The 14696-nt window shown below is 39.3% G+C and overlaps 1 protein-coding gene across 2 annotated transcripts; it reads left to right on the plus strand.

The window, feature by feature from the left end:
• Positions 1-884: 884 nt before the first annotated feature.
• Positions 885-14296, plus strand: ZNF518A (zinc finger protein 518A). 2 transcript variants are annotated; one of them, XM_048505421.1, is made up of 3 exons: positions 885-1024; positions 4294-4421; positions 7158-14296. In XM_048505421.1, the coding sequence occupies exon 3, from the start codon at positions 7266-7268 to the stop codon at positions 11757-11759; it is 4494 nt and encodes a 1497-aa protein (XP_048361378.1). In that variant the 5' UTR covers positions 885-1024; positions 4294-4421; positions 7158-7265; the 3' UTR covers positions 11760-14296. The 2 variants fall into 2 exon arrangements, with proteins under 2 accessions (XP_048361378.1, XP_048361377.1); XM_048505420.1 differs by lacking the exon at positions 885-1024 and adding an exon at positions 1593-1613.
• The last annotated feature ends 400 nt before the right edge of the window (positions 14297-14696 follow it).

Genomic DNA, 14696 nt, shown 5'->3' on the forward strand with positions numbered 1-14696 from the left:
TTGGTATTGATTTCCTATTTTGATATTGTCCCTATTAGGGTTCTTTTTTTTAAAAGGTAATATAATCTACCAGCAGTTTTTCTATTGTGTCACTAACACTGGTGGTATAACAGCCTCCTTCTCCCTCTTGTTTGTTGTGTGAAAAAGAACTGCATTGTTTTTAGTACTAGATTATAAACTGCTTGAGGCCCTGGCTATTTCCCCCTTGTTTCTTCAGGGATTAGAATATCAATCAAGTGAAACAAATCTTAGTGCAAGGAGGGATGTGTTGTGAGCAAGAGTGGAAAAGGACCTATTTTTTCTCCCTTTTGTACACAGAAAAGCTGTTATTTACACAGAAACAAGAGCCCTATATTACTAATATCAGGAGGTGGCATGGGGCTTTCAGACAATAGCCAAGTGTGGCTGATTGATGAGCAAGGGGAAGAGGGTGATGTCATCATTCCCGGTTGACTGAGGGAGGACATGATGCTTCTGGTTGTGTGAGCATGTCTACAAAGACAAACACACACAAAGAAAGAGCAGGCCATTGCATTGGCAACCCATGAGAAGAACGTGGGCATGAGGTCCTTCTTTCCTTGGTATAATCATGCATTGTGTTATTGAGCCCATGGTCTCTCTGCTACACACACACACACTCCAAGGGAGGAGGAAGAGGAGGGGTTCGGTGTTGGGCGAAGCAGCCACAGTTTCTGCGTTCATTAGTTTAGCACACGCTCCCTGCTCAACAGCTGCTACCAACGCAGTTTTAACAGTGCGGGAAAGCGAGGGAAGGGCGCAGCCCGCAACGCCTGAACAACAGGGATTGGCAGAAAGACCGGGGGCGCAGGGTTCCAAAAATCGCACCCACAAACTTCGCTGGGCCCCCGTCCTTCCGCTTCACACGCAGCGCATATCCCTCCGCCAGTCACTCCACCCCTCCTTCCATTGCTGAGCTCGTCAATTCCCCGCAGTCCCCGGATGGAAACGCTGGCCAGCCGCCAATAAGGTGACCTTTGCCGGGCTATGTAGGACGGTATGCACGGTTAACCCTAGATACGCATAGCGCTGTGTCTGAAAGGATAGGGGGGTGACAGGATGGAACCCCCGCGCGACCATGGAAAGGAAGGGACGCAGGTGGGTCACCCTGTCGGGTCAACGGGTTAGGTACGAGCTGGAGAGGAAGAACACTCCAAACCGGAGTCAATGGTGGAATCCTGACAGTTACTGGCCGCCACTGGTTCTTAATGTTGAGTAGGCGTTAAAATAGTCCGCTCCCCTCTCCAAAGCCCATAGGGAGCTCTTGCTTCTTCAGTTTGTAAGGCCGAAAGGAGGAAGGAAGAGTGAGAAGAGCTAAAATTAGTTCATTTCCGCGCCTTTCCTCGTACACTTCCCCGGTCGGATTTACGTAGACCGTGTATCACTCCGCCGGGTGTATTGGGGGGGGGGGGGGAAGGGCTCCCCTCTTTCCCCCAGTCCTGGCCTGGGCAGAGTGCGAATAACACCACTACGTGCAGGGTGAGGGTAGGAAGCACGTGTGAAAGGAAGATCTTCACCTGAGTTACCCAGTCTCTCTATCTGGACCTCCTATTTCATTGGGGATGAAGATAGCAAGTTGACTTCAATCATAAGAGGTATTTTCCCCCCCTCACTAGAGGAACCACATTGTGGAGTCACCCAGGAAACTCAACTTGAGATGTTTTGGTCTGTGTGGCACAGTGAACAGAATTTTATTTTCTTCAGTGATGGTTCTCCTGTGTTAAATATCTTGGGACAATAAGGCAGACCAGTTTATTGGTTTTCAGATCCCAACATGGCTTGACTTTGGGCAAGGACTCATTCTTGAGTAACTAATCGTCCTTGATTGAGCTCCACTCTCTTTGCTGGGCTTAGGGTATACTGGAGTTACTATGGAAAGGGCTGTGAAACATATAGGCAGTATGTGTACAAGCATGTTCTGTCTTGACATCCATCTTGTTCTTCTTGGAAATAGCTTTTCATCAACAAGGTTAATCATGGTTATCATCCGATGCCCAAAGCAGAATAATGAGTTGTGTCATCAGTTTGGATGGTAAAATTTATGTTGTTTATTGTTGGACTGAAATTAAGTAGAATACATAACACTGCTAAAACAATGTATAGCTCAGGTAAATTAAGGCAACCTTATATATTATAAGCAGTATCAGGATGCAGTTTACAGGAACTATGCTCACTTATGCTTAGTTATATTTTTTTCTGTCTTGACCTCCATCTTGTTCTGTCTTGACCTCCATTTTGTTCTGAATAGACCTCCATCTTGATCTTCTTGAATATGCTTTTCATCAACAATTTTAATCATAGTTATCATCTGATGCCCAAAAAAGAATGAGTTGTGTCATCAGTTTGGATGCTAACATTTAAGTTGTTGATTATTGGACTGAAATTAAGTAGAATATATAACACTTCTAAAACACTGAATAACTCAGGTAAATCAAGCCTTGTAAACAGTGTAAAGATGCAGTTTGAAGGAATGGTGCTTTCTGGGTTCACTTATGCTTAGTGATGATTATTGAGAGTTAGACGTGGACAGGTGTGGCATTAAAGTGTAAAAGATATCAGTGTGTAGTATGAAGTGGACACATTTTATATGTGAAGATACAATTATACAATTGTGCTGTATTTGAGACAGTGTTTTCATCTGATATTTTTTGAATACATTTAAAATACAGGACACTTTTATTGAGAAATCATCCCTGCATTGTTTAAAATGAAGCGAAAGCTGTACTGGGACTATATGCAATCTATACAGTTAAATCAAGAGGATGGATACTTGCAAGATTGATAGGATGGATTTGTTTCTCACATGTAAAATAACTATGTTTTGATTACTAGATTCTACATCTCAGAAGATTGTTTTAGTTTTGAAGAGTGGGTGCACCATTTTTAAAATCCTAGCAGTTCAGATACACAGGCTGTTCATTCTGTGCAAATCTTCCACTGATCTCTACCTGACTCCACAGTTGATCTTTTCCTATGATGCTTCTGGTTGTTTGATGACAAGATGCTATCTTGAACACTTAAGCTAAAAAACTTTATTCAGTAGTCACGTGGATTGAATAGATTCAAGATAGCTTTAAATTTTGCAAATGCGGTTTTATAACCTATGACAAATTTATACTGTTTTGGGGAAACACCAGCTTCTTGAGAGTTAATGGGTTGGATCCAGTAGAATGATTTTGCTTGTGTAAGAGCTCCTGCATAACTGAAAACACAAGGAAGTCATCACAGGTAGCTTTGGCACTAAGTCACGATGATTGTATGCCTTATTTCTGTCTTCACAAAACTTAGTGCAAAGTACATTTTAGCATTCCTCCCTTGACCTTGTTTAATGAAATAATACTTTTTCTTCCAGACTGGATTGTAATGACTATGTCAGATTTCCTTTTGATGTGTACTTGCGAAAATGAAAAATCAGTGCTCCTAGGGTCTCTTATGCAATAGAACTGCATTAAGTAAAACTTGGTCCAGCTGTCATATGATGAGATCCAGCCACTCATCAATGTATTTCTGGAAGTGCAAATATGGATATACGATGCAGAAAGAAGCACGTTATGTATGTCAACAAAACCAGGTTTCTATACCAAAGTGGAAGGGACTCATAAAAATGAGCAAGATTTAGGATAACTTAGAGAGCCATAATGATATAGCAGCAGACTCTAATATGGACAATCATGTTCATTTCCCCTTTCCTCCACATGAAGCCTGCTGGGTGACCTTGGGCCAATCACGGTTCTCTCAAAACCGTCTTAGCCCATGCAGGGGGAGGCAATATCAAACCTTCACTGAATGACTCTTGCCCTGAAATCCCTATGGGATTGCCGTAAATCAGCTGTAACTTAACAGCAATTTCCACCACTACTAGGACACCATGTCCTTTAAAATTAAACCTGGCAACTGCTGTATCCAGTTTATTTCCGTAACTTGGAATTCCTGCTGTAGTCATTGCAGTTATTTTGATGGGTACTATTTGTTAGAATTGGAACAGGGAAAACAGTTCATATTCTTATTTAGCTGTATTTTAAAAAGCTGCATTTTTTTGGGAGAAGCAGTAAAATTTTGTAAAATTATGTATCAGCGTACATTTTTAGAACTCTTGGCAATAAGATGCTAGGATTTTTTAAAATCTCTGTTTCATCAGTTTTACAGTAAGATGACATCAGAATTGGTTGAATTTGCTTTAAAATTAGAAGTAACTCTAAATAGTAGCAACTCTGTTATGAAATATTTCTGATAAATACTTGTGATGAGTTTTTTTTATCTCTTCTGTATTTCCAGGCTATCTTTGTACATCTTGCTGTTGAATTTGCCTTCTCGTGAGCCTTGCATTTATTCCTTTCATATGTTGGGAAGGAAAAATATTAAACAGGCTACTGAAGAATGGAATTTTAGCCTTTCCTTGAAGCGTAAGTTCTATGACTTATTATTTGGTATATTAAAAACAAATGTATGGTTGATATATGGGAGGTTTGCTTAGAAATTCTTGCATGAACAGAAAAGGTGTTATTTTCATTTGTGACATTGGGTTTAGAAAGAATGACTTCACTATTTTTAAATGGTGAATAAAATTTCAATCCAGGCAGCCATGCCAGAAAATTATACAATACCTGATTGGGCTCCTCCCCTACTTGTAGGTATAAATTAGTCCTATATGCAGGGAGGTAGGCTGGTAAACTTTTTATGGGTTTAATCATTTGTGGGGTTTATTAGCAAGATTAATGTGTTGCATCACATTATTTAGCAGTATATTTATATAATTTGGACCAGGTAGGGGAAAAGCATGCATGTTATTTCAGGTATGCTGTCTATATTGACTATTTAGGGGCCTTATACAGCATATCAATACTATACATTAGATTAAATTAAATTATGGTGGTGCCATTTTCACTACTGCCTCACGCTGAGTCAACGTTATCAGAAAGTTTTCCACTATAGCCCCAAGTTCTCTTTTCAGTCTCAGTTTTAGCCAGTCCAGACCTGTCTCTGGTGATCAGCAGACCTTGCACAATTTTGTTTGACTCTGGCAAAAGGGCAGGTTGGTATGGATGGAATCCTGTGTGTGAGAGAGGAGCCAACCTGGTGGCTAGTCAATAAAATGTCGATAATAAATAAAAAATTAATTAAATCGATGTGGTTTGAGCAGCAGAGTGTTTCTGCTAATCTGAGGGCGACTATCACTCATTGGAGCCACTGCCCCTTATGTCATCATGGCTTTTGTAGCAGGTGATGTCTTCTCATGTTATTTAGTGGAATTCAGAAGAATAAATTTTGACAGGGCAGCTCCCTTGTTAGTTACTTTTCTGATGAAAGAGGATTTTCCCCAGTGCAATAACTGACCCTAAAGAAAGACTTCTCTGCATAAGGAGACTCTTAGTTTTGAGATCACGTTAAATTCCTAACTCCCCTCACATATTTGCAAACTGCATTATATATTTGTGTAAGAGTTTGATATCTGAAAATATTTTGTAATAGTAGATATAATGCAACCGTTCAACTATGCTTAATTTTGGTCAATAATTTTCTGTTACCTATAAATCTTTTCCCACCAATATTGTAATGGTTTTGTCTCTGCACTTGGATTTCTATACCTACTGATGCATTTCTTAGGACCTTCACTTCTGTAAAAGCAAATAAGTTCTTTCAGCAGAAATCAATTATCAATTACGTTTTTCCATGGATTCTTGTTCAATTTACAGTGCAATCCTAAGCAGGGTTATCCTAACCAATAAATGGCTAAGCAGTGGAATGTCTTGATGACAAACCCTTCACCAATTGGCAAGCAGAACTTATGATGCTCACCCATCGATGGGCGACATTCTATCGCCTCACCTGCCCACCGTTCCCCAACCCGGCTGGTGGAGCAACGGCACCTGGCCACATGCTGCTCTGCTGGATCGACAAAACCCTCCCGCCTCCCACCCCAAAGAGCCCATCCTGCCCGGCACAGCAGCGGTGCCTGGGTGCACACTGCTCTGCCAGCCCTGCAAAGCCCTCCTGCCTCCCCTGCACCCCCAAGTGCCTATCCCGGCCAGTGGAGCACCAGCACCTGGCTGCATTCTGCTCTGCCAACCCTGCAAAGTCCTCCTGCCTCCCCCCACCCCAAGCATCCATATTCCATCCTACCCCAACACTCACCTTCTCACCCTCCCCCATTCCAATACTTAACTTCCAACTCTTCCCCACCCCAAGCCACACCTTCCAACCTCCCCCACCCGAAGCCACATCTTCCAACCCTTCCCCATCCCAACCCTCACCCCACCGCAATACTCACCTTTCTCCCCTCCCCAACCCCACTCCTTTCTACCCACCCCCAATTCTCAACATCACACCTACCCAAGCCACACCTTTCCAACCTCCCCCATCCCCAGGCCAGAGATTCACGGCCAGCTAGGTGGGAACTATCATCCCAGGAGCGGCGGCAGAGGGAGGGGGCACTACAGCCCCAGTAAAACCCATTGCAGGGGGAAATGCTTCCTCCTCCACCCTTTACTAGGGCCCCTTCCATCTCCCCTGCAGTGGGCTTTGCTGCTATTGCTTTTCTAAGTTAACTGAAATCAGTGTGTCTAGATTGGTGTAACTCTGATTAGGATTGCATCTTAGTGTAGTGGCAATGTCTCTGTGTTCTATTCTGTGCTGTCCAAGTGTGGCATGAATATAATAGTCATTGAACGCTACTTCGTGCTGTATTTGCTGATTAGTTTGGAGGAGGAAGGCTGTAAAGTGGCTTTATATGTTTAGCACAGAAAATCAACTGAGAGGAGGAGCTATGGGAGTGGCAGGGTTTGGGGTTAACAACAGGCAATGATTTGATGGCTTCACGAGTGATAGGCGCTGATGTATGAGAAGCAGGCAGTGAAGGAGGAATATAGTAATGGGGGTATCTGGGAGGGAATGGCAACCACTAAAACGTTTGCTTATTCCTTACATGGAGGTTCCAGCTATAATGTCCTAACTGCTAAATCACACATGACTATCTATGCCTGGGAGAGAAAAGTTAGATTAAAAGCTTTAATGGTTGGGCTCATCTTTATTTTTTATGGCCATGTTAGCACACTAGTTGTTTGATTTTATGACTTGAGCCTGGTGTGAGCATCTTTTGCTTGTGCAGTCTTTTAAAATTAACTTTGTAATTTTTATTTCAGGTATACCTAGTTGGAAAAAACTGGGGCTCTGGAAGTATTTCAACATAAGGACGACGAACATAGTATACTTAAAAGACAAAACACAGCATACTAAAGTATTTTTTAAAAATGTCATTTGAACAAGAACAATCTTTTTACATTGAAAAGGCAAGCTTATTAAAAGATAATGTGTTGGATAGCACATCTGATTCAGTATCAGAAATTGTTGTTCAAAAGTCTACACCTCAGCTTGCGATTTCGGACATTTTCTCCTATGGATTTAAAGATGTGAAAATAGAATTGCCCAGGGTGAATATCCCCAATGAAGTGATAGGTAAACATGAAATTGACAGATACATAAAATTGTTCCGATGTAAAGAGAAAGCTGCAACTGTGTTTTTCAAGAAAGAGGATACAAATGATAGCTATCCAAATTGTTCTGAGGTTTTTGCTCCACAAAATAAAGCGGAACAACACCACGAAGAGGAATTGAAAACGTCTGCAAAAATACTGAATTTTAGCTGTACAAAATGCAGAAGCAACATTCGGTACAGCCCAAATGATTTACAGAAACACTTTCAGCTGCTGCATCATGGAGAGTTGCCATCCTACCCCTGTGAAATGTGTGATTTTTCAGCTAATGACTTTCAGTCATTTAACCAACACCGTCGGACACATCGTAGCACTTTAGTGAAATGTGAAATCTGTAATGATGAACATAGATATACGTTGTTGGATTTGACAAAACATTTCACATCTAGGCATTGCGTAAATGGTCATTTTCAATGTGCAAGATGCAGCTTTTCTACCCTAGATGTAGGCACGTTTGTTCAGCATATTCATAAGCACAATGAAATAAAGTGTAAGTGTGATAAATGTCAACATATAAGTTTCTCGAAAGAAGAGTTTCAAAAACATGCTATTTCACACTCTGGCACATTTCCCTTTAGTTGTCAGTATTGCAGTTACATGGCATCGCGGAAAACCTATCTTTTAAAACATATTATTGCTTTGCACAGAGACCATCTCTATGCAAAAGATAACATGGATACAGGCAGCAGTGAAAAGAAGATGGAGACTTCAGCAGGACTTAAACTTATCTTGAAAAGGTACAGAACAGGGGCTTCAAGAAAGGCACTATGGAGACGCAAAAGAATTTCCAGTGGCAGCTGTGGGATTGAAGATGCACAAATTGTTGGAGATGCAAATAACGTAGATTCTAAATCTGAAGAGATAAGCCCGTCTGCAAAAGATATGCAGTTAAATGAAGACCACATGTTTCTTAGTGAAAAGCATATTCACAGTGGCACAAAATCCCCTACAGCACTGCAGTACAGTAGAGCAGAAGATGGTTTGTGTTCTGGACGGGGATTGTTGAAAAAAGCTGTTCGTGGTCCTACCGTGATGATGGTAAAAAATAATAAGATATCAGTTCCAGCAAACTACAGTGCTAAATTTATGGGATTCAAAATGGTGGATGGAAAGCAGCATATAGTAATAAAACTTCTACCCAAACCAAAATTGCCTGCCGTTGATAAAATTGATGGGGTGAAAGATATTTCAGCAGAATGTCTTCAGCGTGACAACCACAGTTTACTTTCAGGTGCTGGACCTCATGAAGGTAATCAACAGATGTCTACAAATAATTCTGTTCCCTCATTAATGTCTGCATTATCTAATCCATATTCAAGAAAAATAAAGCAGGAAAGTAACAGTTGCTATAATTGGAATACATCTCATTCTGTTGTACCTCCTGTTGTGCTCACAGGAAAATGTGCTACTCGTTTTCCATTGAAGCCAGATACTGCCATACTTGATTCTGGTTCAGTGTCACAGACTGGAATGAAAGATAATGTTTCCTGGAGGAATAGTATACCTCAAGATCATCCTCAGGTGTTACCTTCTGCTGGAACAAACCTGCTCCGTCAATGCCCCATGAAGAAAACATTTTCTTCAGAATTCAAAATACTGAATAGTGAAGTAAACAGGAATAATAAATACGATAATGTTTATTATCCAACTGATGGTTCTAATCAAACAACATTGCCTTTCCATAATTACTCTAAAATAGGCATTCTGGATACATCCAAGGAGCTTTTGTCTAGCAAGACCTTTCCTGTGCAAAGCAGCCTTTTGGGTGAAACCACAACATGTTTTCCACAGTCTGCAGCAGAATTAAACGTAGAAAAAAGATCCTCAGTGCCACCTGTTTATGGCAATGTAAATACATACAATGCTCCAGTATTTTCAACTAGTCGGTCAAAATATGCCATTGATGGACAGTGTTGTACAGAAAATCATCATGACAGCAAGCAATATTTGAATACGAGGGTAAATCAAGTATTGGAACATATAGCTGAAAACTCGAAACATGACAATGCCTCTAATTGTATTAATTCATGTATGCCTAAAATAACATCAGTTTTTTCACTCCAGAGTAATCAGGCATTTAATTATTTGTCACGCGATGTAAATCAGTCATTACAAGATGTGTTAAAAGTAAAACCAACTAATCAACCCCAAAAGTACATAAAAACTGATTATGATCAATCATTTTCAAATAGCTCAGATTACAAAACAGTTTTACCCTTCAAAGACCAAACAGCTATGACTAGCTTAGGCCATTCTCCTGATACATTCAGAAGAGACCTAAATGTAAACTTCAATGCAACGAAAGAAAGTGTGAATTTCTGGAATGAAAGACGGGTTCCAATAACATCTCTTCGAACACAAGAAACACAGTCAACTCCAAGGACAGCAGGAATTGGGGCATTACGTAAAACTCAGGCAGATGCAATCATAACACAACAGCTGGCAAAAGATAAATTGCACTACACCATCCATGGATCTAATGCTACTTATCCATCCCTTTCAGAACAGAAGAAAGCAGTGCTACTTCAGTCATCTTCATCAAGGTATTTTGTCCCTTTGCGCCTTGCCCACCAACAAGGATTACAGGTTATTACAGGAAAACCTTCTCCAAGCAAAAGTTCATCAGATACTCAGGCAACAAGACCTACATCGTTACTTTTAAACAAAGGACCCGGAATGATTTTGACATTTGGTAGTGGGCCACTTGGAGCAATTGCAAATGCCACTGAAAATAATTCTCAGGTTTTAGATAAGTTTTTGTCTAAAGAGTGTGCTAAAGAAGCATCTACATCACAGCTGGAGTTGAAAACAGGAAGTTCCAGAAGTGTACAAAATTCTTTTAGTGTTAGTGCATGCAGTGGAGCAGGAAGTTCTTCATCGGTTCATCTGCCACATAAGGAGCCACTTAACATTACTAATTCAGGTGTCTGTCATGACAGTGGAATTTCCTCTGTGAAAATATTAACAGGTTATCAGGGCAGTAAAGCTGACTCCTTGGAGTCAAGAAAACAACAGGAGATTGGACAAGAACAACCTGTTTATGCACTTTTGCCCAATGGCAGACAGGCAGTTTTTCTAAAATGTATGTCGCCAAACAAGTCTCTAGTACAGAACCATAATGTTTTTCAAGGTACTGCTTGTACTCAAAATACTGAACCAAAGAAATCTGGAGCAATGCAACAAAAGCTTTTTTGGAAAATTAAGACCTTTCCTGCTACAGAGAACTGTCAACCAGTTAGCAATGCTGTGTCATCTTTACAATTCAATAATATGCATTCCCTTAATAGCCCTGCACTAGAGCAAAAAAGGACAGCTTTTTCTTCTAGTGATGCCTTAATCTTACCAGGTATATTGATGCCAGAAAATGCCTGTTTGTCAAGCTGTAAATCCAAGGATCCTTTCACTTCTGTAGAATCTGTACATTCCTCCAAACCTGTGAAGACACGGTCTCAAAAATGTCCATCCAACCCAGCACAAAAAATACCCAACAAAGGGAGCAGTTTTGGAAGCCAGCTGTCAACAGGAACAATGACAAATAAAATTTCAAAACCCAAGCAGCATTCAAAGCAAACTAATGTTAAAGTTTCGAATATAGCCTCACAGAAGAACAGGAATTTGAAGCGGAAAGCTAAGGATGACCTTCAGCAATACCCTAGAAAGAAAATGTTGCATCGAAAGTGTAAAGAAAAAAATCAAATGGATATCAGTGAATTGGAATCTTTGATTCAGGCTCCTTGTACACAGAAAGTGTCAAAAGACACTGTGAGGATTCTAAAATTACTCCCTTTCAATTCTAAACAACTTATTAAATGCCCCCGAAGAAATCAGCCAGTTGTTGTACTAAATCATCCTGATGCAGATGTTCCAGAAGTTGAAAATGTTATGAAGACTATTGCTAAATTTAAAGGACATGTACTAAAGGTTTCTTTGTCAAAGAGAACTATCGACGCTCTTTTGGAACCAGCATATTGTAGTAACAGTTTGTATATAATTGCCAATGACCTCCCCCAAAGGAAGCGCAGATTGCTGAAACCTGTTAGCCCTGTAAAAGAGCGGTTCGTGTTAAAATTAACACTGAAGAAGACTAGCAAAAACAATTATCAGATTGTTAAAACTACCTCTGATAATACGCTGAAGACTAAATTTAGTTGCTGGTTTTGTGGGAGGATATTTGACAATCAGGATAAATGGGTGGGGCACGGGCAGCGTCATCTAATGGAAGCCACTCGAGACTGGAATTCATTAGGGTAATTTATTATGGTTAGTGAAGCAGGCAAAACAAAGTCAATCTGATCACAAATTTTGGATGGCAGCCGTGTGCTAGATGCGTTTTTTAAAAGGAGGAGCAAGTTTTTGTGGTAGCATCTGAAATGAACGTGTATGAATTTAAATTAAATAGTTGCAATTGCAGTGTAAATTGCATTTTGTTACTACTATCATGTCATATATTTTTATTTAGAAAATGAATTTCAGGGCTTTTGTTCTGTATATATTTAAAATCAAATTGTGTACATATTTTTGTACTTTAGTTATTTGCTATAAATCTTGCACAGGAATTGTATTTTTTCCAGCTCTGTGCATGCACTACTAAAAAGTTTTTTCAGCTACACACAGCTATTGCCGTATTTTTTCCTTGATCTTAAAAACAAAAACATTTTCTTTTCCAGGGATTGTTGTTAGCAAGTGCCTAAAAGATGTGAAGCAGTTTACTGTATACCCATTGGTCCGCATAGGATCAGGGTTCCTAACAGTTTCTTTTTAACAAAGCCATATGTGAATGCTTTAAGCTATATTGCTATGCACATGACACTTGTACTATTTCTGTGCAGTTTGTCTACTTTCTTAGTGGAGTATTTTTCATATAAATCAATAAACATGTTACTGTGCTTAAGCCTAAGAATGAAATTGGTTGGAAATGTATTTGCAATGTGTACGGTGTTTCAGTGATTTTTTGTTGTTCTAGAAATCTGATGTTGACTTTTAACGTTCACTATGGGTGTGTGTGTGTGCTAATTGATATTTCTTTTTTATTAGGAGTGCTTCAAGTTTGATTTTCTTACATTTGATGCTTCACATAGTTCCAGTGAATCATTTGGTACTCCATAGAAAAATACTCTTCTGTGTTTGGGCATCTTTCTGATTCAGACTAAAATCATGTTTTTACCATCTTCATTGTATGTCTTGCTCCGAATTATGGAACTTATTTTGACAATTATTGACTAGTTAGGAAATTATTGACAATACAGCACTGGATGGTTGGGTTGTACGGATGGTGTTTGATTTTTGCCTAGGTTCCTCAGGCTTTTATTTGTGTTGATTTACCATCTACTCTACAAAATCTCTTAAGATCATAACCTAAAGTGTCAAGTAAGTCAAAATATTTTAAATTTTTCCCCGTGAAAGATGGGATGGCATCTTTAACTGTATTAACCTGCTGGGATGCTACTTACTGAATAGAAATTTGAACCTTAATAACATTGATGAGCTCTCCCTTGCATCCATTACACTGGGATTGCAGTATTGCAACTGAGATTTATTGCATATGTTTAATGATGGTGTATTCTTGGCCTGGAAACAAAGGATTTTCTGTCATGGCATAGGATATATATAGTGTTCCAGTAAATGTGGTACAATCTGTAAACAGTCATTTCTCTTGTTCTGCTCTCTAAGTTGGAAAAGTGTCCACACATCTCCCAAGTTGTCTAACTTATTGAGACCCCTCCCAAAACAGTGTGGCCTGAAGCTTGTCCTCTATGTATTGGTAGAAATAATACACAAGTAAAATTAATTTCTATACTGGAAGTGAGCAATTAGTACTTGTTGCACATTGGTTGTAGAAAAATTAATCCTATGACATTAACAGGGAACTTTTAAAGTATATTGAGCAGTAATATGATCTCATATTTGTAATATTTTTTTCAGTGTTTTAATGTTTATCTCAGGAAAATGATCAACAAAAATTGAAATTCAGAATTACCTCAAGTTAAAAATGTTGTATAGATGCATACTCTGTGTTTGTATGGGATGTTTAAAATAATGAGTAAAGCATTCGTCTATATTGCAAATGAAACTAAAGAGTTTCCTGTTAAAAATGTGTAGCTAACGTTTAACTTTAAAAGCAGTCTTGAGTCTTAAATCACTTGAACAGACTTTTGATATGTAATAAATATATTTATATATGGTGATTTTATAGGTTTACCAAAAGAGGGCTAGGATGATGAATCATTCCATGTGTAGACTTTTCAACTTACGTATACATAAAACTTTTTTTGGTATTCAAAGTCACAAGTAGACACAATGAATGTGACTGAGTTCAAAGTAACATGCAACTCACAGAGGAAATGTAAAGCTGTTGCATGGATTTTTGAAATTAATTTGCCTTCCACAAAAGTTCCGTCAATTAGCTTGAGCTGCAGAGTATCTAGCCTGAGCGTTTGTAACGTGGCTTATCTCTGCTATTGCAGAGCTATTCTCCATGCTTCATAAATTAGTTTATGCCAGCTGACTACATTTTTGCCATTATTTTTGTAATATTGTCACAGCTAACAAAATTGTACCATTTCATACTTTTAAAAAATATGTTCTAATGATTGTGAGTAAACATTACTATTCAGAAGAGTTGGATGCAATTAAATGGTATTCTATTCTAAGAATACTACTTTAAGTGTTGGAAAAATTCCAATATATTTTCTAGCTGGGGTAAGTCAAGACCTGAAGATAGTTTGCCATCCCTTTCAACATACTGATAGGAATTACTAATCAATAAATCAACCTTGTTAATCAGATACTGTGATGGAATAGTACTGTAAAACTAGCAAAGTCACATATGACTGTGAAAAGCATCTTTGCCTTTTGATCTCCTGGAGGGAGGACAGGAAACTATGCGGAGGTGCTAGGCTGAAACTTCAAAGGCCTAAGTTACCTCGTGGCCTGAACAGAGTTTTCCTGGGAAGGGGAAAACAAAGGTTTTGGAATTCCATCTTGAGACGTGGTCAGAGAAGCATCTCTGGGCCATGGGTTCCCGGAACGGGGACAAAGAACCAAAAGGGACATAACCACCTAAGCAATCCCTTAAAACGGCAATCATGTTTTATTTCTTTGATTCCGTTCTTCAATAAAAATCGTTGAGACCTCAGCTGGTTGGAGTTATTGGAAAAAAGAACCCAGGTTTTAATGAAACAAGCATGG

This window comes from Sphaerodactylus townsendi, linkage group LG08 (assembly GCF_021028975.2).
Source record: "Sphaerodactylus townsendi isolate TG3544 linkage group LG08, MPM_Stown_v2.3, whole genome shotgun sequence".
NCBI lineage: Eukaryota > Metazoa > Chordata > Lepidosauria > Squamata > Sphaerodactylidae > Sphaerodactylus > Sphaerodactylus townsendi.

Coding starts and splice junctions, on each gene's coding strand:
- ZNF518A (XM_048505421.1), top strand. CDS start 7,266: ATGTCATTTGAACAAGAACAATCTTTTTACATTGAAAAGGCAAGCTTA.